At 44.4% G+C, this 22526-nt stretch overlaps 1 protein-coding gene across 1 annotated transcript in view; it reads right to left on the bottom strand.

Moving 5' to 3' along the window:
* LOC143682890 (cubilin-like) overlaps positions 1–22526 on the bottom strand; it is a 247417-nt gene that overhangs the window by 73342 nt on the left and 151549 nt on the right. Inside the window, exons 43-47 of the mRNA XM_077159299.1 lie at positions 21746–21920; positions 19659–19837; positions 18172–18381; positions 17757–17897; positions 17066–17247 (exon numbers count right to left, since the gene is read on the bottom strand). Of these exons, the coding sequence (XP_077015414.1) occupies positions 17066–17247; positions 17757–17897; positions 18172–18381; positions 19659–19837; positions 21746–21920 (887 nt within the window). The remainder of the gene's footprint in view (positions 1–17065; positions 17248–17756; positions 17898–18171; positions 18382–19658; positions 19838–21745; positions 21921–22526) is intronic.

Below are 22526 nucleotides of genomic sequence, written 5' to 3'. Positions count from 1 at the left end.
AAACACAGAGTCCATAGGCTTCATAGGAAAGTCTTTCAACCTTCTGGGTCTCACCCTAGGGAAAATTGACAGAGGTAACTCTTTCCTCCTGAGAGGTGGCCAGTTTGGTCTGGGAAAATCTGGCTGGGGTCTATAATACCAAAATAGACACTCCTAAGGGGAAAAAAGAAAGGCACCCTACAGGCAGGGCAAGAAACGAGAAAACATGAACTGAAAAATTCTGATCTGTTAAACAAAACCTAAGTTAGAGATCTAGAATAAGCTGAATTGAATGTCAAAGAACAGATAGACAACAAAGTCATCCAGTAAGAAAATCCTGGGTAAAAAAAGTGAGAACAATCTCCACAATAAACTTATTACAGAAATTAAATGCCTAGATGTCAGCAAAAAATAATGAATCATATTAGGAAAACTGAAGATATATCAAAAATTGAAGATTCAGTCAAAAGAACCAAACAATTCAAATGAGATATAGGAGTTGAAACAATTAATTCAGTATGTTCAAACAAACATGGAAAACCTCATCAAAAATCAAATCAATGAATTGAAGGAGTTTATAAAGAAGGCAAGAGATGAACAAAAAGAAGAAATTGAAAGTCTGCAAAAACAAATTACAGAACTTTATGGGAATAAAGGCACAGGAGAAGAGATGAAAAAACAACAGAAACCTACAATGTTAGCTTTCAAGAGGCAGAAGATAGGATTAGTGAACTAGAGGATGGAGCATCTGAAATCTGACAAGCAAAAGAAAATATAAGGAAAAGAATGGAAAAATATGAGCAGGGACTCAGGGAATTGAATGACAACATGAAGCAAATGAACATACGTGTTGTGGGTGTCCCAGAAGGAGAAGAGAAGGGAAAAAGGAGAAGAAAAACTAATGGAGGAAATTATCACTGAAAATTTCCCAACTCTTATGAAAGACTTAAAATTACAGATCCAAGAAGTGCAGTGTACACCAAACAGAATATATCCAAATAGAAATACTCCACGACACTTACTAATCAGAATGTCAGATGTCAAAGAGAGAGAGAATTTTGAGAGCACCATGAGAAAAGCAGTCCATTACAAAGCCCAATAAGACTTTGCAGATTTCTCAGCAGAAACCATGGAGGCAAGAAGACAGTGGTATGACATATTTAAGATATTAAAAGAGAAAAACTGCCAACCAAAAATTCTATATCCAGCAAAACTGTCCTTCAAAAATGAAGGGGAAATTAAAACATTTTCAGACAGAGAGAAGTGACCATGAGACTGGCTCTGCAAGAAGTACTAAAGGGAGCACTAGACACAGATAGGAATAGAAAGCAGAGAGAGGTGTGGAGAAGAGCATAGAAATGAAGAATATCAGTAAAGGTAGAAAGAAGAAAAATAAGATATAACATATAAAATCCAAAAGGCAAAATGGTAGAAAGTACTGCCCTTACAGTAATAACACTAAATGTTAATGGATTAAACTCTCCAATCAAAAGACATAGACTGGCAGAATGGATTAAAAAACAGGATCCATCTATGTGCTGTCTGCAGGAGACACATTTTAGACCCAAGGAAAAATACAGGTTGAAAGTGAAAGTTTGGGAAAAGATATTTCATGCAAACAAGAATCAGAAAAGAGCAGGAAGAGCTATACAAATATCCAACAAATTAGACTTCAAATGTAAAACAATTAAAAGAGACAAAGAAGGGTACCATGTATTAATAAAAGGAAGAATTCAACAAAAAGACATAACAATCATAAATATTTATGCACTGAACCAGAGTGCTCCAAAATACTGAGGAAAACACTGAAAAGAGAAATAGACACATCTACCATAATAGTTGGAGACTTCAATTCCCTCCTCTCATCAATGGACAGAACATCTAGACAGAAGATCAATAAAGAAACAGAGAATTTGAATAATGCAATAAATCAACTAGACTTAACAGATATTTATAGAACATTACACCCCACAACAGCAGGATACACCTTTTTCTCAAGTGCTCAGAATGATTCTCAAGGATAGACCATATGCTGGGTCACAAAGCAAGTCTCAATAAATTTAAAAAGATTGAAATCATACAAAACACTTTCTCAGATCATAAAGGAATGAAGTTTGAAATCAATAACAAGCAGAGGGTCAGGAAATTCACAAATATATGGAGGCTCAACAACATACTCTTAAACAACCAGTGGGTCAAGGAAGAAATTACAAGAGAAATCAGTAAATATATCGAGGCAAATGAAAATGAAACCACAACATATCAAACTTTATGGGATGCAGCAAAGGTAGTGCTAAGAGGGAAATTTATTGCCCTAAATGCCAATATCAAAAAAGAAGAAAGAGCAAAAATTGAGGAATTAACTGTTCAGTTGGAAGAACTAGAGAAAGAACAGCAAACTAATGTCAAAGCAAGCAAAAGGAAAGAAATAATGAAGATTAGAGCAGAAATAAATGAAACTTAGAACATGAAAACAATTGAGAAAATCAACAAAACCAGAAGTTGGTTTTATGAGAAAATCAGTAAGATTGATGGGCCCTTAGCAAGGTTGACAAAAAGAAGAAGAGAGAGGATGCAAATAAATAAAACCAGAAATGGAAGAGGAGATCTAACCACTGACCCTGCAGAAATAAAGGAGATAATGAGAGGATACTATGAATGACTTTATGCTAATAAACTACATAATGTAGATGAAGTGGACAACTTCCTAGAAAGGTATGAACAAACAACAGTGACTCCAGAAGAAACAGACGATCTCAACAAACCAATCACAAGTAAAGAACTCGAATTAGTCATTAAGAAGCTCCCAAAAAAGAAAAGCCCAGGACCAGATAGCTTCACATATCAATTCTACCAAACATTAAAGAACGAATTAGTACCAATCCTGCTCAAACTCTTAAAAAAAACTGAAGAGGAGGGAAGGCTCTCTAACTCATTCTATGGAGTCAACACCACCCTCATGCCAAAGCAAGACCAAGATACTACAAGAAAAGAAAATTACAGACCAATCTCTCTCATGAATATAGATGCAAAAATCCTCAACAAAATTCCTGCAAATTGAATCCAGCAGCACATTAAAATAATTAAACACCATGAAAAAGTAGGAGTCATCCCAGATATGCAAGGATGGTTCAACATAAGAAAATCAATTAATGTAATACATCATATCAACAAATCAAAGCAGAAAAAACACATGATCATCTCAATTGATGCAGAAAAGGCATTTGACAAAATTCAACATCCTTTCCTGTTGAAGACACTTCAAAGGATAAGAATAGAAGGGAACTTCCTTAACATGATAAAGGGAATATATGAAAAACCCACAGCTAACATCATCCTCAATGGGGAAAAACTGAAAACTTTCCCCCTAAGATCAGAAACAAGACAAGGATGTCCACTGTCATCACTGTTATTCAACATTGTGTTGGAAGTTCTAGCCAGAGCAATTAGACAAGAAAAAGAAATACAAGCACAAAATTGGAAAGGAAGAAGTAAAACTCTCATTGTTTGCAGATTATATGATATTATATGTTGAAAACCTTGAAAAATTCACAACAAAACTACTACAGCTAATAAATCCACTAGCAAAGTGGCAGGTTACAAGATCAACACTCAAAAATCTGTAGTGTTGAATGAAGCTGCATCTGAGCTATAGGTTTTTTTTTTGTTTGTCTGTTTGTTTGTCTGTTTGTGTCTTTTTTTTTTCTTTTTCATTTTCTTCTTTTTTTACTATTATTATTTTTTTTCTCTATATTAACATTCTATATCTTTTTCTGTTGTTTTGCTAGTTCTTTTCCTAAATCAATGCAAATGTACTAAGAAATGATGATCATGCATCTATGTGATGATGTTAAGAATTACTGATTGCATATGTAGAATGGAATGATTTCTAAATGTTGTGTTAATTTCTTTAATTGATAAAAAACATCTGTAGTGTACTATATGCTAGTAATGAGCCATCTGAGGGAGAAATCAAGAAAAAAATTTCATAGTGCAAACAAAATAATAAAATATTTAGGAATAAATTTAACTAAGGATACAAAAGACCTATACAAAGAAAACTATAAGAAATTACTAAAAGAAATCACAGATGACCTAAATAAATGGAAGGGCATACCATGTTCATGGATTGTCAACTCTAAATTGATTTATAGATTCAATGCAATACCAATTAAAATCTCAAAAACTTACTTTTTAATAAGTAACAAAATTTATCTGGAAGAATAGCTAAAAATATCCTAAGAAAGAAAAATGAAGTTGGAGGTCTCACGCTATCTGACTTTAAGACATAAAACAGCATGGTACTGGCATAAAGATAGATATACTGACCAATAGAATAGAATACAGTGTTCTGATATAGACTCTCTCATCTATGGACAATTGATCTTTTTTTTTTTTTTTTTTTTTTTTTTTTTAAAGAGAGAGGGAGGAAGGGAAGGAAAGACAGAGAGAAGGAAGGAAGGATGGAAGGAAGGAAGGGAGGAAGAAAGGGAAACATCTTTTAAACATTTTCTTGTTTTATTGTATTTTGTTTGTTTGTTTGTTTTTTTTACATGGGCTGGGGCCGGGAATCGAACCGAGGTCCTCCGGCATGGCAGGCAAGCACTTTGCCCGCTGAGCCACCGCGGCCCGCCCCGGACAATTGATCTTTGATAATGCAGTCAAGCCAACTCACCTGGGACACTATAGTCTCTTCAATAAATGGTGCCTAGAGAACTGGATATCCACATGCAAAAAAATGAAAGAGGATCCTTATCTCACATCCTATACAAAAATTAACTCAAAATGGATAAAAGACCTAAACATTAAATCTATTCTTAGAAGAAAATGTAGGGAAGTATCTTATAAATCTTATAATAGGAGGCAGTTTCTTAGATCTTACATCCAAAGCATGAGCACTGGAGAAAGAAATAGATAAATGGGAACTCCTCAGAATTAAAAACTTTTGTGCATCAAAGAACTTTGTCAAGAAAGTAAAAAGGAGGCCTACACAATGGTAGACAATATTTAGAAACGATATTTCAGATAAGGGTCTAGTATCCAGAATATATAAAGAGATTATTTAGCTCAACAACAAAAAGACAAACAACCCAATTACAAAATGGGCAAAAGACATGAACAGATACTTCTCAGAAGAGGAAATACAAGTGGCTAAAAGGCACATGAAAAGATGCTCAACTTGCCTGGCTATAAGGGAAATGCAAATCAAAACCACAGGGAGTTGTCATCTCACACCCACCAGAATGGCCATTATCAATAAAACAGAAAATGACAAGTGCTGGAGAGGATGTGGAGAAAGAGGTACACTTGTGCACCATTGGTGGGAAGGTCAAATGGCACAACTGCTGTGGAAGGTAGTTTGGTGGTTCCTCAGAAAGCCAAGTATAGAATTGCCATATGATCCAGGAATACTATTACTGGATCTTTTCAGAGGACATGAAGGCAAGGACACAAATGGACATTTGCACACCAATGTTTATAGCAGCATTATTTGCAATGGCCAAGAGATGGAAACAGCCAAATTGTCCATCAACAGATGTGTGGCTAAACAGGCTGTGATTTATACATACAAGGAATATTATGCAGCCATAAGACAGAATAAAGTTACAAAGTATGTAACAGCATGGATGGACCTTGAGGACATTATGCTGAGTGAGATTAACCAGAAACAAAAGGACAAAGACTGTATGGTCTCACTGATATGAACCAATGTTAATGAATGAACTTGGAGAATTTCAGTTTAGAACAGAGACCATCAGGAGATAGAAATAGGGTAGATATTGGGTAATTGGATACAATACCCAATAATGTTAGTAATACAATAATGTTAGTACACTAAATGAAACTGAATGCGAGAATGATAGAGGGAGGAGGCCTGGGGGCACAAATGAAATCAGAAGGAAAGATAGATGATAAAGACTGAGATGGTATAATCTAGGAGTGCCTAGAGTGTACAATGATAGTGACTAAATGTACAAATTTAAAACTGTTTTGCATGAGGAAGAACAAAGGAATGCCAATATTGCAGAGTGTTGAAAATAGATGGTAATTCATATTTTAAAACTTTAACTTACATGTGAGACTAAAGCAAAAAAAATTTGGTATAAAATTTATATTTTGACTAGTGCATCTCCTAATTTAACTTTTACAGACAGTTTAATTCAACACCATAAGTACATAGAACCTTGAGTAAGGCATGAGATTGTGTAGGTTTGTCCAAAGTGATGCCCCAATAAATCCCAGATTGATTTGAACAATGAATAAAAAAGTATTTGCCAAGTCCCCTTGTGAGAATGGAGAGAAAGAGGGGAAATTCAACTACCCCATGTGGAGAATTCCTGATATTCTCGCAAGCAGTGAGGACAACAAAATCAATAGGCTGAGGTTTGTTCATATGAAACTTATCCCTGCAAAGGATAGGCTAAGCTTACTTAAAATCAGGCCTAAGAATCGCCCCAGAGAACCTCTTTTGTTGCTCAGATGTGGCCTCTCTCTCTCTCTCAGCCAACATAGCAAGGAAACTCACTGCCCTCCCCCTCTCTACATGGGACGTGACTCCCAGGGGTGTAAACCTCCCTGGCAACGTGGGACAGAAATCCTAGAATGTGGATCTACATGGGACTCAGCATCAAGGGATTGAGACAACCTTCTCGACTGAAAGGGGAAAGAGAGAAATGAGACAAATTAAAGTGTCAGTGGCTGAGAGATTTCAAAAAGAGTCGAGAGATCATCCTGGAGGTTATTCTTATGCTTTGTATAGACAATGCCTTTTTTAGCTTAAGGTGTATTAGGGAGGCTAGAGAGAAGTGCCCAAAACTGTAGAGCTGTGTTCCAATAGCCATGTTTCTTTCAGATGACTGCATAATGATACAGTTTTCGCAAAGTGACTGTGTTGGTGAAAATCTTGTTCCAATGTTCCTTTTATCTACAGTATGAACAGATGAGTGAAATATATAGATTAAAAAAAAGAAAGAAAACAACAACAAAAAATATATAGATTAAAAATAAATAAATAATAGGGGGACAAATATTAAAATAAATTGGGTAGAGGGAAATACTAGTGGTCGATGAGAGGGAGGGATAAAGGGTATGGTATGTATGAGTTTTTTCTTTTAATTTTTTCTCTGGAATGATGTAAATGTTCTGAGAAATGATCATGGTAATGAATATACAACTATGTGATGATATTATGAGCCACTGATTGCACACCAAGTATGGAATGTTCCTACATTAAGAATGTTCATGTTATATGTTGATTGGTTTCATTAATTTTTTTTAATCATAAGAGGATATTATGAACAACTATAACTAGACAACTTAGATGAAATGGAAAAATTCCTAGAAACACACAATGTACCTTCATTGACCTGACAGGAAAGAGAAGATTTAAACAAACCAATCACAATAAAGAGATTCAATCAGCCATCAAAAATCCTCCTATAAAGAAAAGGCCAGGGCCAGATGGCTTCATGGGGGGGATTTTATCAAAAATTCCAAAAAGAACTAATTCCAATCCTGATTAGACTCTTCCCAAAAATTCAGGAAAAGGGAACACCACCTAACATTGTTTGATGCTAACATCACTCTAATACCAAAACCTGATAAAGACACTACAACAAAGGAAAACTATAGGGCATTCTTCCTAATGAGCATAGATATAATAATTCTCAATCTCAAAATACCAGCAGATTGAATCCAATGACACATTAGAAGAATCATACATCACGACCAAGTGGAGTTTATTCCAGGAATGCAAGGATGGTTCAACACAAGAAAATCAATCACTGTAATACAGCACATCAACAGCTTGAAAGGGAAAGATCAAATGATCATATCAATTGATGCTGAAAACACATTTGACAAATTCCACATCCATTTTGGATAAAAACACCTTCAAAAATTCACAATCCAAGGAAACTTCCTCAGTATCATAAAGGCATATATAAAAACCCCATTGCCAGCATCACACTCAATGGGAGGAGACTGAAAGCATTTCTCCCCCTAAGATCAGGAACAAGACAAAGATGCCCTCTGTCACCACTATTTTTCAACAGTGTGCTAGAAGTTCTAGCTAGACAATCAGGTAGGAAAAAGAAATAAAAGGCATCCAAGTAGGAACGGAAGAAGTAAAACTTTCATTATTTGCAGATGACAGGATCCTATATGTAGAAAATCCTGAGAAATCTGCAACAAAGCTCCCTGAGCTAATAAACAAATTCAGTAAAGCAGCAACAAACAAGATTAATGTACAAAATTAGTAATGTTTCTATACACAAGTAATGACCTGAGGAGATAATTAAGGAATAATTTCCATTCAAATAACAACTAAAAGAATCAAACATCTAGGAATAAGCTTAACCAGTGATGTTAGGGATTCATGCACAGAAAACTACAAAACATTGCTAAAAACATCAAAGAAGATCTAAATAGATGGAAAGACACTGCATGCTCATGGACAGGAAGGTTGAATGTTGTTAAATGTCAATTCTATCAAAATTGATCTACAGATTCAATGCAATATCAATCAAAACTTCAATGACCTACTTTGAGGACTTGGAAAAGCTTGTTATTAGATTTATTTTGAAGGGGAAGAGTCCCCAGAGAGCTAAAGATAGCCTAAAAAAAGAAGGGCTAAGTGGGAGGACTAACACTTCCTAACTTTACAGCTTACTATAAAGTCACAGTGGTCAAAACAGCATGGTACCGGCACAAAGAGAGAAGTATTGACCAATGGAATCAAATCGAGCGTGTGGAGATAAACCATAAAATCTATGGTCAATTAATCTTCAACAAGGCCCCCAAATTCACTGAATTGGGACAGAATTGTCTTTTCAATAAATCAGCTTGGAAAATTGGATATAAATGGCCAAAAGAAAGAGTGACAACCTTTCTTACATTCTATATAAAAATTAATCCAAAATGGATAAAATACCTAAATATAAGAGCCAGTACCATAACATTCCTAGAAGAAAATACAGGGAAACATCTCCAAGTAATAGGAGGTATTTTCTTAAACTTAAAGCACAAGCAACAAAAGAAAAAAAAAGATGAATGACAACTCCTCAAAATCAAAAGCTCCTGTGCCTCAAAGAACTTTGTCAAAAAGGTAAAAAGGCAACAAACTCAATAAGAGAAAATATTTGGAAACCACATATCAGATAAAAATTTGATATCCTATGTATATTAAGAAATTATGCAACTCAATGAAAGAACAAACAACCCATTTATAAAATGGGTTAAATATATGAATAGGCTTTTTTATAAAGCTCAAATACAAATGGCTAAAAGGCACATGAAGAGATGCTCATTTTCACTGGCTCTAAGGGAAATGCAGATCAAGACAACAATAAGATATCACCTCACCCCTATAAGAATGGCTGCTATTAAACAACAGGAAACTATAAATGTTGGAGAGGATGTGGAGAAACTGGGACACTCATGCACTGCTGGTGGGAATGTATAATGGTGCAGCCAGTATGGAAGACTTTTGGTGGTTCCTTAGGAAACTAAACATCGAGCTGCCCTATGACAAAGAAATAGCACTACTTGATATATACCCAGAAAAGCTGAAAGCAATGACACAAACAGAGATTTGCACACCGGTGTTCACAGCAGCTTTATTCACAATCGCCAGAAGATGGAAACAACCCAAGTGCCCATCAACAGACGAGAAGATCAACAAAATGTGGTATATACATATGATGGACTATTATGCAGCAGCAGATGAAATGACATCCCAAAGAAGGTAACATGGACGAGCCTTGAGGACATAATGCTGAGTGAAATAAGTGAAACACAGAAGGACAGATACTGTCCCACTTCGCTACTAGGGCTCTGGTAATGGTCATCTTAAATGTTTATACTGTAGCATACAGACTTAGAGGTACACAGACACTAGAGATGGGTCAGTGGTAACCTAATGAGGTTGACTTAAATATAAAGTAACAGACAGAAGTTACAGTAGTTCATTTGGGGCTAATAAGTGACAATGACATAGTGAAAGTGGATATGATTGAAAGGGGAGGCATAGGGTCATGTATCCCACCAATTAACTCTATAATTATAAATAAGTTCTTGCAAGAACTACTTCAAAGGTTGGATCTTGTACAAAGAATCAATTATAGAGGGGTACAGAGGGAAACTAAAATTGGGGTGGGGGAGACAAGAGCTGGGGGAGGTTTGGATTTGATACTTGGTGAGGCTGTATTTATGAGTTCTTTGTCTCTTTGGACTACAGAAAACGGTCTAAAATTGAGAGAGCTGATGGTTGTACAACTGAGTGTGGACACTGTAAGACATGGAGTGCTTATTTGGACATCACCCATGACGCCCAATGGACAGAGGTGGCCGAAGCGTGCACTGGCTGAGGAGCAGAAGGAGCACTGCGGTTATAAACACGACAGAACACTGTGCTGTACAGAACAGAACGAAGTCGTGAGGCATGAAACGATGGTGAATAAACTTGGGGACATCGTGTTGTGCAAAATATGCCAGAAACAAAAGAACAAGTATTGTACGGCCTCATCTAGTAAAAACTTATAAGAAAGCTGGGGCCTAGATTGGAGGCTTCAATAGCAGCCTCATTTAGAACAGAGCTGTAAGTGTTTAGATTTGGAGCGGCTGTGCTATGTGTATCTAACCTGGGATTTCCCCGGAACTCTGGCTACCCGTGTGACACCTAAGACTCAGAGTTGGGGTTCTGCCGCTCTGGAAGTCAGCACCGCTACCTACAGCTGTTAAAGAAACTACAAAAGTGATCTAGCTTCAATCAGAGGTAGGAACAAAGATGACCCAATTTGGACTAAGGTAAATGAGAACACAGGGTAAAGGATGATACTGCCTATACTTTAGAACTTCGCCTACCGTATGAGACCAAAGGAAGAGAGGTTTATTTTGTCCGAAACCTAAATTCTGTGTGGCAGACAGTCTAACTCACCCTGCCAGGACAGCCCATTTTAGAAACCCCAAAACAAGGAGCTAAGACTGGGAATGAGGCTTGTAATTGTGTGTAGCTTAATGCAGTATCTGGATACGTCCCAGAGTCCGCTGGGTAGATAATGAAAAAGTATTGGCAAAGCCCCCTGAGGGACTGGAGAAAAAAGTTATAGAACTATTAAGCTTTCCCATCGGGGAAACCCCTGATACCATCTCAAACGTCAGGGACTCCCACGCTAATAGATAAAGTCCTTGGTCTCGAAGCTTGCTCTGTTGAAATTTCTTTCTGTAACTGAGAAGCTCAGCTACCTATAATTACGCCTAGGAGCTGCTTCTGTAAAACCTCCTTTGTGGCTCAGGTGTGGCCTCTCTCTTTCTAAGAACTCTGCAAGGAAAATTATTACCCCCCTCTAAGTGGGACATGACATCCACGGGTGAAAGTCTCGTGGCGGCGTGGGAGGTGACTCCCAGGGAAGAGTCTGGCCCTGGCACCGTGGGATCAACAATACCATCCTGACCAAAAGGCGGAAAAGAAATGAACAAAATAAGGTGTCAGTGGCTAAGAGAGTTCAAATAGAGTCAAGAGGTTATTTTGGAGGCTGCTCCTATGCAAGCTTCAGCTACATATGGCCAATTGTTACGGTTTCCAACCCCCACTCAGTATTATTCCTGCTAACCCTAAGGAACACCCAAGGCTCTATCTGAGATTCTACAAACATTTCATGTTCTAAGTTTATTTTCCAGAAGCCTCCACCCTCCAGAGGGTCCCCAGGCCAGATAAGTCCCGACACGCAGAGGGCCCAGCCTCTCCAGGACATCAACTAGTTCCACCCCCCGTCCCATATTATTGACACCCCCTTCCAACACGAAAATATTAGAAGGGGCAGGCAGAGATGTCCCTAAAGACTGGGAGAAGGATGAGAGGAGGAGGAGGAGTTGTAACAGAGCAGGCAGGGTTTAATCAGTGAGTGTGACTGCTGAAGCATCACACTGGTATTTCTTTTAGCCTCCAGTGCCTTGGAGGCATAGAAGGAAAAATGTAAAAACATGGAACTGTAACCCTTAACAAAACTTGAAATCTGTTCCATAACTACTTGCTACAACATACTCTGAAATTTAGTGCTTTATTGTATGTATAATGTACAATAAAAATGTTTAAAAATCAGTTAAAAACCAATCTCATTATGGACACAATTGTTCTCTCCTAATTACTGTTAGACTTGAAACTTCACTTTTCTGACTAGTTTGAATGCTTGGTGTGTTAATAACTCAGGTGATGCACAGTTATAATAATTAGCAAAGTCTTATTCCATTCGTGCATAAAGCGCAGGAGAATGTCTTATGTGCCCATGCTCTAACGGATCCAGAAGAAATAACTAAAGAATGGTCACTAAAGAATGGTTGACTGATTAATTGATGTTTCTATTTTACAAAGGCCTTGAGTTGCTCACAATTAGGAAAATCCCTCAGTGTGGTGAGTTACTGGGGGGTGGAGCATTACCGGCGGTGGGGTGATTTGCCGGGGGGTGGGGGTACTGCCAGAGGATGGGTGAGTTCTGGGGGATTGTGTGTGCTATTGGGGGGTGGGGTGAGTTGTGTGTGTGTGGCGGTGAGTTACCAGAGGTGGGGTGCATTACGGGGTGGGGGGGCTGGGGTGATTTACTCAGGGGTGGGGTGAGTTGCTGGGGGTGGGGTGCACTGCTGGGGGATTTTGGTTGAGTCACTGGGGGTGGGGTGAGTGCCGTGGGGGGGCTGGGGTGCGTTACGTGGGGCAGGATGAGTCGCTTGTGATGGTTCACCCTGGGAACCTTCTGGCCGACGCTCCTGCCTGGCACCCCACAGCCCCCCCGACAAGCAGGGCCCTGGCCCGTGGAGGCCAGCCTGCTCTCCTGGGGAGACACGGGCGCAGAAAGAGCAGCACTAACCCCTCCACTTGCACACCATGGAACAACGCACACAGCAGCCACCACGCGCTCCCACCACCCGGAGAAGGGCCCAAAGGGATCATCTGGCCACAAGCGCGGGGACTGTGTGCAGCCTCTACCTGGCCCTGCTTAATGAACGCTCTGCTTTGGTTTTGTTTTGTTCTTTGTAAGTTCCCAATAAACTGAGGTCAGATTTCATTGTTGGATGCAGAATAAATGGGAACCAAAACCAACATTGGGCCTATAAAAATATATTTCAGAGAAGACGACTGTGGACACTGTGATAAGATTCAGAGAAGGCGACTGACTCTGAACGTGATTCCTTCCTGGAGTGACAAAGGCCCTGCCGCTGGACTCTTGACCCCACCTCGGCAGCCAAGCCACCCCGTCCCCCTCACAGAGCCCCCGCGGTACCCACCTTCCTGCCAGCCTGCCTCAAGCACGAGCATCCACTACGGGTGGTGTGAAGGGCAGGGCAGGGTCAGAGGTGGAGACCAGACTAGGCGAGTCGGAAGCAGGAACCTGAAGGAAGCTGACCACGGAAGAAGCAAATGAACCTCAAAGTCATGACTAACACATTCAAAATTCTAACCATGAAATGCGAATGGAAACTGATATGGGTGGGATGTTTGGAGATATTAAGAGAGATTTCTGGGAGTGTGAGGGGAGTTCAGGGGCAGAATTCTTGCCTGCCATGCAGGAGACCCGGGTTCCATTCCCGACCCATGCACTTCCCAAACAAGCAAAACAAACAAAATTCAACCAGTGGTGCTGCAATAATGGGATACTCGCATGGAAAAAGAATGAAATATGACCCCGCCATGCAGCATGCAAAGAAATAAAAAGAAGGATTTCTTGGAAAGTAAAATGAAGACAGAATTGTTTTCAAATGTAAGAGAAAAAAATCAAATGATAAGTTGAAATCTCTTGGAAAGAGTTAAAAGGAAAAGGCAGAGTTAAAAGACAAAAGAGTTTGAAGATCAAAACAGGAATTCTAATACTCAACTACAAGGAATTTCAGAGAACGAATATAGGGCAGGAAAATACAAAAACGATAGAATTTTGGAATTGCAGGATGCAAGCTTCCAGCTGAACAGATCCCCACGTGCACCTTGGAAGCTGGACGGAGAGACACCCATGGGAACGCGCAGCTGCCTGAGGCCTGAGAATTCTGGGGAAAAGGGGCGCCCCTGAATCTTGCAGAGTGAAACGAAAGCAGGCCACAAAATGCCGGAACCTCATAAAAGAACATAATATTTTAAAAATTCACAGGGAAAGTGCTTGTACATCTTAGACATTCATACCCACTTGAAATAACAACAAAGAACATGAGCAAAATAAGGATAATTTCAGGACACATGTGCTTAAAAAGTGATCGGCCACACCTCCCCAGGTGCCCTAGAGCAGACGCCTCCCCTGAGAGGACTCGGCGGGGCAGGCCGGGCACAGGCCCCAGAGCTGGTCCCAGCCTAGGAGGGGCTGCTGTGAAGGGCAGCCCTGCAGTGACCGCTGGCCTGGGGCTGGGGCTGAAGAACAGAGGCTCGGGGAAGGGCTTGAGGGCAGGTAAGTGGGCCTGAGGGCGGCTGGCCGTGTCACGGGTCATACCCTGGGTGCAGGGTGTGAAGCCCAAGCGCCAGAGGCAAAGCAAATGTGGAAATGAGGATTCCTGTTCCTCAGATGGACGGACGAAAGCACACGTCACCGGCTGGCCCTGGTGTAGGTGACACTCACACAGGGCAGTAGCCGGACTGGGCTCTGAGGAGGCACGGTGTCCTCACGTGGGGTGTCCACAGGCGACAACCCACGGAGCAGAGCAGACGCCACTTAGCAATAATGACAAAGGTCGGCTAACAGAGCTGGAAGTGGCGCCTGTGTGACCCAGGAGCCAGGGAGGAAGGTACACAGGTGGGCAGTTCCCACCGTACTTCACGTTTCATGACTGACTTCTAAAACTACGTGGTGGGTGGGCCACGGTGGCTCAGCAGGCAAAACTCTTGCCTGCTACACCGGAGACTTGGATTCAGTTCCCGGTGCCTGCCCAGGCAAAAAATATATAAATAAATAAATAAAACTATGTCGTCGCCTTGGAATATTCCCCATAGGACATGAACGGCCTCCTGGTCTGATGCCTAATAACCGTGAAGTCCATGTAACCACAACCACGTAAACCACCGCAGAGCTGGAGCAATTGTTAGCATGCACATCAGGATATATAAACGTGCTTGAAGAATCCCAAGTATTTTTACATTCTTTATTTTCTGAGCTTTCCAAATATTGTTCAATAAGCATCCATCTTTATTTATGACTAGAAAAAGATTAAGATGAGTATGTAAGTGTATTTATATCACAGGATCACAAATATATAAAATTATACATCACCAAGATAAGGCAAGACAATGCAACAAAATATGGTCTAGTGGGAATGGCTAGTTTGGTTTTCTATTTTCTCCTTGTCTTTATATATTCATTCAATAACAGGAAAAATATGTTTTTTAAAAATAAGCAAGCTCAGTCTGAAATTTCTGGCTCTCAAATAAAAGGAAGTCCAGAGGGCCCCATAATTTTCAAAATCTGATAAAACACACCATCCAGTTCTTTGGGATATTAAAAACTGAGGTGACCTGTGACGCCCACATGGGCTGGCTTTGGAGTGCACGGTGTCCGGCAGGCGTGATCCCTGTTCCTGGGACATGCCACAGGAGATGCCAAGCTGAGACTGAGCCTTTTACAGAGGCAGTGGCAAAAGCACTGTGCCAGACTGAAAGTATTATATACCCCAGAAAAGCCAGGTTTTAATCCTGATCCAATCTTGTGATGGCAGCTGTTTCTTTTAACCCTGATTCAATATGATAGGGCAGAAACTTTTGATTAGATTATCTCCATGGGGCTGTGGCTCCACCCATTTCAGGTGGGTCTTGATTGGTTTACTGGAGTCCTTTAAAAGGGCAAGCATTTTCAAGAGAGCAGAGCTGACACAGAGGCTGACACTTAGAAAAGAGTTACACGGATGTCTGGAGATGCTTGGAGCCCAGCAGACATCACCATGAGATATTAAGGAAGCCAGAACCTGGAGAGAGCCAAGGGAAGCCACGAGATGGAAGCCAGCCCTGGAGAAGCAGAGTGAGGAACCCCAAAGGAACAGAGGCTGAAAGCAACAGAGCCCAGGAGCAAGGGACCAGCAGATGCAGCCACGTGACCACCAGCTGACAGAGGGTTCCTGACCCATCAGCCTTCCTTGAATTAGGCTTCTTTCCCTGGAAGGCTTAGTTTGGAAGTTTTCACAGGTTTAGAACTGTAAACTTGTAACTTATTAAATTCCATTTATAAAAGCCATTTCATTTCTGATATATTTTATCAGCAGCTTACAAATAAAAACATATTTTGGTACCAGGAGGGGGTGCTGTGGTTTGTAAATACCAAACATGCTGGAATGGCTTTTTAAATGGATAAGGGAAAGATTCTGGAAGAGTTGTGAGGAGCTTGACAGAGAAGGCCTCAAATGCTTTGAAGAGACTGTGGGTAAAAATGTGGGCTCTAAAGATACCTCTGACAGGGCTTTAGACAGAAATGATGAATGTACCTTTGCAAACTGGAAGGAAGGCATTCTTTGTGGATGGAAGGCAGAATTTGAGGGTAATGAACTTGGATATTTAGCAGAAGAAATTTCCAAACTAAATGTGGAAAATGCAGTCTGGCTGCTCCTTGTAGTTCATTATGAAATGTGAGAGGAAAGAAATAAGCTGAGAGCTGAACTCTTGGGTATAAAGAAACCAGGTGGTCTCCCCAGTGTTCCCCAAGATTGCAAACTCCACACCAGCATTTAGAGAAAGCAGGACTGCTGCGTAGGCCCTTGGAAAGGGTGGACAGCTGCTTTCTAAAGCCCTGAGGAAAAACGACTTTCAGACTTTAAAACCCAATGGATACTTCCTTGCAGGTTTTTGAAACTGTTTGGGTCCAGTGACCCCTGTGTACCTTTCAGTGTCTCACCCCAAGGACCCCACTTCTCTCTGGGGCCCTGCTCAGAAAATGGTCCTGGGTGAGGCCCCGGTGCACAGACAGCCCCTGAGCCCCTAAAACTGCTTTGTAAGATGATTTTGCCATTTGCTGTGATTTTGTCTGTGCTTCAGGGGCCCGAGACCCCTGGCCGTGCACACTCACCATGCCAGGCCGAGCGCACTCACCACGCCGGCCATGCACACTCACCATCCCTGGCTGTGCACACTCACCGCCACATGCTCGCTGTCACAGGATGGACGCACTTCCAGCCGCAGGTGGGTGAACATCAGGGTGACGCGCCGGCCCTCAGGCACTGTGACCCTCCACTCGCAGAGCCGGCTGTGAGGGTTCGGGTTCGGGTAGTTGGGGGACACAAATGTTCCCGCAGGACCCTGGAGCTCCCCTCCGCACCCTGTGGGAGAGGAAACATGGACGACTCCACCAGCCAGCACAATCACCTGCAAGGAAAGCTCCCAGTGCAAGACTTTTTAAAAGTTGTCCCTCTCCTGGCCAGGACCTTCTCCTTTCTTTATCTCTGACCCCATGTGCCTGGAGACCTTTGGGGAGCATCTGGATTCACCCCAGTCCCTGCCTCCGTGCCGAGCCCCCGCTGGCATGCTGACCGTCCCCACGAGCTAGGGGTGGATGTGAGCAGCACGGGGCCTTGGCATTGGGAGGGGCTGAGGGCTGAGGTCCTCGTGTGGTTGTCCTGATGGGGTGGGGGCAGCACCTGGCTCTCCCCGCCCGGTGCGCAGGGCATGGGGCCACCTTCCTCTGCAGCACTTATGGCTGGGGGGCGTTTCAGTTATTGGGGCACCCATAGTTTGGGGCCTACCGCTCGCTAACGGGTGGTCCAAGAAGCAGGGCACGCATCCCCTTGCTGGGATGCCAGCGCCTGGCGCTCAGGGGCCGTGAACTCACCCTCGAGGCTGGACTCAAAGCGCAGTCTGAAGCCCGAGGCCGTCACGGAGCCGTCAGTGACAAACCTGACCATGGCCACGTTGCTGGATGTGTCCACACTGCTGGGGACGGTGCTGCCACAGTACCTGCCCAGCACGTGGCCTGCCAGAGTCGGGGCAGAGGGTGGGCAGGGCTGGGGGGGCACCCAACCCACATGAGGTGCTCGCGCCTATGAAGGGGGTTGCGGCCTGCTAGGGAGGAGGCCACTTTGGGAAAGGAGGCCCATACCTGGGAGGACCCTGCAACCCCAGGGCCTCTAAACCCAGGTGGGGGCCGCTCCCTCGGGAAGGCAGCAGGATCCAGCCCCGCCAGGACAGGCTGCCCGCCCACCCTGGACATCTTGGCTGTGCCCAGCAGGGCGGGCCCGGCCACTGACCAGGGCTGCGCGTCTCCTGGATCTCCACGAAGTCCTTCTCGCAGCCAGAGGAGTTCTGGAGGTTGAAGTCTTCGAAACGGATGGTGAGGAAGTGGCCTGCGGGGGCCTGGAGGTGCCACTCGCAGAGCAGGTTGTCCGCGTAGGGGCGCGCCGGGTACCCCACGCTCTCCACAACGCCGCTGCGTCCCGTCATACTTCCTCCACACGCGGCTGCAACGGGAGCGGCCACGGCACATGGGCTCTTGCCATGGCGCCAGCACACCCACAACCTTCCAGGGGGCCAAGTGATCGCGAATTGAAGTTTAAAATCCCTAAAACATTCGGCTCGTGCTCCCCGTATCTGCAGTTGGTCACAGACAGAGAGAGAAGGCCTGCCCCGAGTCTCCCACAGTGGGAAACAGAGCGGCACGATCTGCCTGGAGGGCCCGTGCAGGGGCCAGGCAGGGCCAAGAAGGGACTGGTGGGAGCATGTAGGGACAGACGGGAACAGGTGGGGATAGGTGGGGACTGGTGGGGACAGGTAGGGACAGGTGGGAATAGGTGGGTCCAGGTAGGGATAGGTGGGGACTGGTGGGGACAGGTAGGGGCAGGTGGGAACAGGTGGGGCCAGGCGGGGACAGGTAGGGACAGGTGGGAACAGGTGGGGACAGGTAGGGACAGGTGGGAGCAGGTAGGGACAGGTGGGAACAGGTCAGAATAGGTAGGCCAGGCAGGGACAGATGGGGACAGGTGGGGCCAAGCGGGAACAGGCGGTGCCAGGCAGGGCCAGGTGGGGCCAAGCGGGAACAGGCGGTGCCAGGCAGGGCCAGGAGGGGCCAGGCGGGGCCAGGCGGTGCCAGGCAGGGCCAGGCGGGGTCAGGTGGGGCCAGGTGGGGCCAGGTGGTGCCAGGCAGGGCCAGGCAGGGACAGGTAAAGACAGGTAGGGACAGGTGGGCTGCGTGCGCTGAGGACCACCTGCGGTGGCCAGGTGGGGCTGGCTGGGGCCCCATGTCGGGAACAGCTCTAAGGGGGTCCCGGGCTGGGCAGGAGGCTGAGCCAGTGGAGAAGTCACTGCTCCGAGCGTAACTTCAAATCTCCCTTTACCGCAGGAACTGCAGCCTCAGGGCCCTGAAATCTCGTTTTGAGTTTTATGCCACAGCTCCATGGAATTGTGTACAATTGTACACACTTTGCCCACACACACAGGATGGCCTGTGGTGTCGGTTAAATAGTGCCACCATTAGAGTTTCTTAGTGTTTGGTGTAAAAAATAAACGTGGTTAGTGTCCAAATCAGATCCACCAGCCCCTAAACCCTAAGCCTTCATGGACCACATTATCAGTGTGCATATTTACTGCTCGTTCTAAAAACCAAGAAATAGAAATACTGGGAGACCCCAGAGACTTCCTAGCATTGGGCAGAAAGGCTTCTTTATAAGAGGCATGACTTTTGGTAAGCGTGAAAGCACATTTTGCCTCGGCTTCCCGCTGCACACGAGGCACTCATTACCTATGGAGTACTTGGCCCTGAAGCCCGCGTGCGTGGGGCTGCTGTCGGAGCGAAACCGCAGGTACAGGGACTCCGCAGAGGACAGCTGGCCGCTGGGCACCGATGCTCCACACAGCCTGTCCAGGAGCCGCGCGTCCAAGTCAGAGCCATCCCGCAGCTCCAGGTAGCTGGAAGTGCAGCTGAAGCGGGGACAGGGTCTGTTAGCTCATGAGGCCAACTGCTCTGACCTATTTTGGTATAAAGGGTATTGCTAACTTTCTTTGAGGACATTATTAAATCATCATATCTGTAGCATCAGATGCCTGGGCAGTGTCAGTTTAAGCTGCGCCACTTTAGGAGGCTGCAGGATATTTGTGCAAATGAAAGATTTTTCAGTTAGTAGCTCAAAAAGACAAGCTTTACACATTCCATGCTGAAGAACATCCATTTGCCTCCAATATTCCGTATTAGTGTATAAATTAAAAGGCATTCTCAAAGGAGTATCAAAAACCCAAGTTCTTTGCCTTGGCAATTTGATACATCACATGACACAGGTGGTGATTTGATGTCACATGACACAAGTGACCATTTGACATGTCACATGACACAGGTGACCAACTGTCATGTCCCAGGACACAGGTGGTGATATGACATGTCATAGGACACAGGTGGTGATATGACATGTCATAGGACACAGGTGGCGATTTGACACATCACAGGATGCAGGTGACCATTTGACACATCACAAGACACACCATGTGATTTGACACATCACGTGACACACGTGGTGATTTGATGTGTCAGAGGACACAGGTGTGCTGTCTCCTGATGGATCCAGGAGCTGGCTTTTGGGCAATTTCAGCCAGAGTTCTCCCTGTACCCGCAGAAGAGGGTTCTTGAGAAAATCAACAGCCCCTTAATGCAGGCAGGTGGGGAGGGAGCTGTGCTGATGTGTAAGGATTATGCACCCTAGAAAAGCCATGTTTTTATCCTGATCCAATCTTGTGAGAGCAACCATTTATTTTAATCCTTATTCAATAATGTAGGTTGAAATATTTTGATTAGATTTATCTCTGTGGAAATGTGACTTGCCCAATTGTGGGTATTAATCTTTGATTAGATGGAGATGTGACTCCACCCATTCTAGGTGGGTCTTGATAAGTTTACTGGAATCCTTTAAAAGAGGAAACATTTTGGAAAAAACTTGAGAATGATGAGGGCAGCAGAGACATCAGAACTAGAGTCCAAGCCCCTGGGGGAGCTTCATGAAACAAGAGGCCTGGAGAGAAAACCAGGAGACATCACCACGTTCGCCATGTGCCTTTTCACTGAGAGAAAAACTCTGAACTTCACTGGCCTTTCTTGAGTGAAGGTAACCTCTTGTTGGTCACTTAACATGGACATTTTTTTATAGACCTGCTTTAATTGGGACATTTTCATGGCCTTAGAACTATAAACTTGTAATTTAAGAAATTCCCCCTTATAAAAGCCATTCCCTTTCCGGCATTATCGACTCTGGTAGCTAGCAAACTAGAACAGGAGCATTCCATCAGGAGCCCAGAAAGGAACACTCCAGGATGTGGTTTCATCCCACACACATTCGTGCAAATGCACACGCACTCTTCTTCAATGAAAGAGAAAAGCACAGGTATTTTTTAGTCCTTGAGATTATCCTCTGTGCCTAGCACATGATGACAGCGTCTGCGGCGTGTAACCCTTTAGGATTCCTGTTAAGTAGAGTTTAGGAGACGGCCCTGGACTTGCTTTTCACCCTGTCTTCGACACTGGGGTCACGTGACATGAAGTCCTAATTGGTAATCGAGTATTTTGTCACTTGTGATGCTGAATGTGAGGTGTGACAATAAACGTTCATCCACTAGAAGGCCTTTCTCTAGGGAAGAATGCAGGACAGGTCTGATGCAGCCCCAGGGTCTCTGCAAGGGCAGGGGCAGGAGTTGGGCCATGGGCTTGGCTAATGGGCTCGAGGTACAAGCCCCCCTGCCTGCCAGGTCCCTGCTGTGTGCTGGTGAGAAGACCTATGTTGCTCCAAGGCCCAGAGCTAAAACTAGTAAATGTGGAGAGGCGGACAAGGCGGGGAAGTCACCTACTTGGGTGTCTCCTCGATGCTGAATTCATCTTCAAACTGCAGCCAGACGAGCCGGCCGGGCGGAGCGTACACGACCCAGGTGCAGTCCGCGTGCGGGGGGTAGTGGGCGGGGTGGCCGGGGGAGGCCACGTACCCGGCTGCATCTGCGTCGTGCATGTAGATGTTGCCCCCACAGGCTGCAGGGAAGCAGAGGGGTCAGCACGGGGAGGGGCCGCCTGCTGCCCCCTGAGGTCAGCGTCCACTGTCTCTAGCCCAGCTCTGCCTGCTGCCCTCGCCTCTCCTCCCTGGACGGGGCGACCCGGCACACGTGCTGACCACAGAACACCTGGAGGCAGCCCTGGGCGTGCCGAGGTGACACATCCCCACTCAAGGGCGACCACCCGCTGGCTGTCTCCCTTGGGATCAGCTGACTCAGGGCTTACCTGCCACACAGGTGACGCCTGCTGGGCTCTCACCTGGCCAACGTGCACACCCCGACTTCTGTCCCTACCCCGAAGTCCCCCAACGTTTAACCCTAAGCTGCAAAGCTCTGCCTGCTTCGACGGCCTCGGCCCCCTCTGAGAGCCCCCCTTGCAGACTCCCCATTCGGGGGCGGGTTCAGTTCTACCGCCACGGAACCGAGACCACCACAAGCCCACATTCCTAACCCCGATCCTCCAAGCATCCTCGCTGCTTTCCCCAAGAGCGTCTGAAATGGCTGCGCACACTCTCCCCACCCAGCCCCTGCTTTAAGGGGTGACTGGTGAGGAGTGAGGGGTGAAAGGTGAGGGGTGAAGGTGAGG

This window comes from Tamandua tetradactyla, chromosome 1 (assembly GCF_023851605.1).
Source record: "Tamandua tetradactyla isolate mTamTet1 chromosome 1, mTamTet1.pri, whole genome shotgun sequence".
Taxonomy (NCBI): domain Eukaryota; kingdom Metazoa; phylum Chordata; class Mammalia; order Pilosa; family Myrmecophagidae; genus Tamandua; species Tamandua tetradactyla.
The sequence above is the reverse complement of the archived record's forward strand: the minus strand, read 5'-3'. Positions and strand labels throughout refer to the sequence as shown.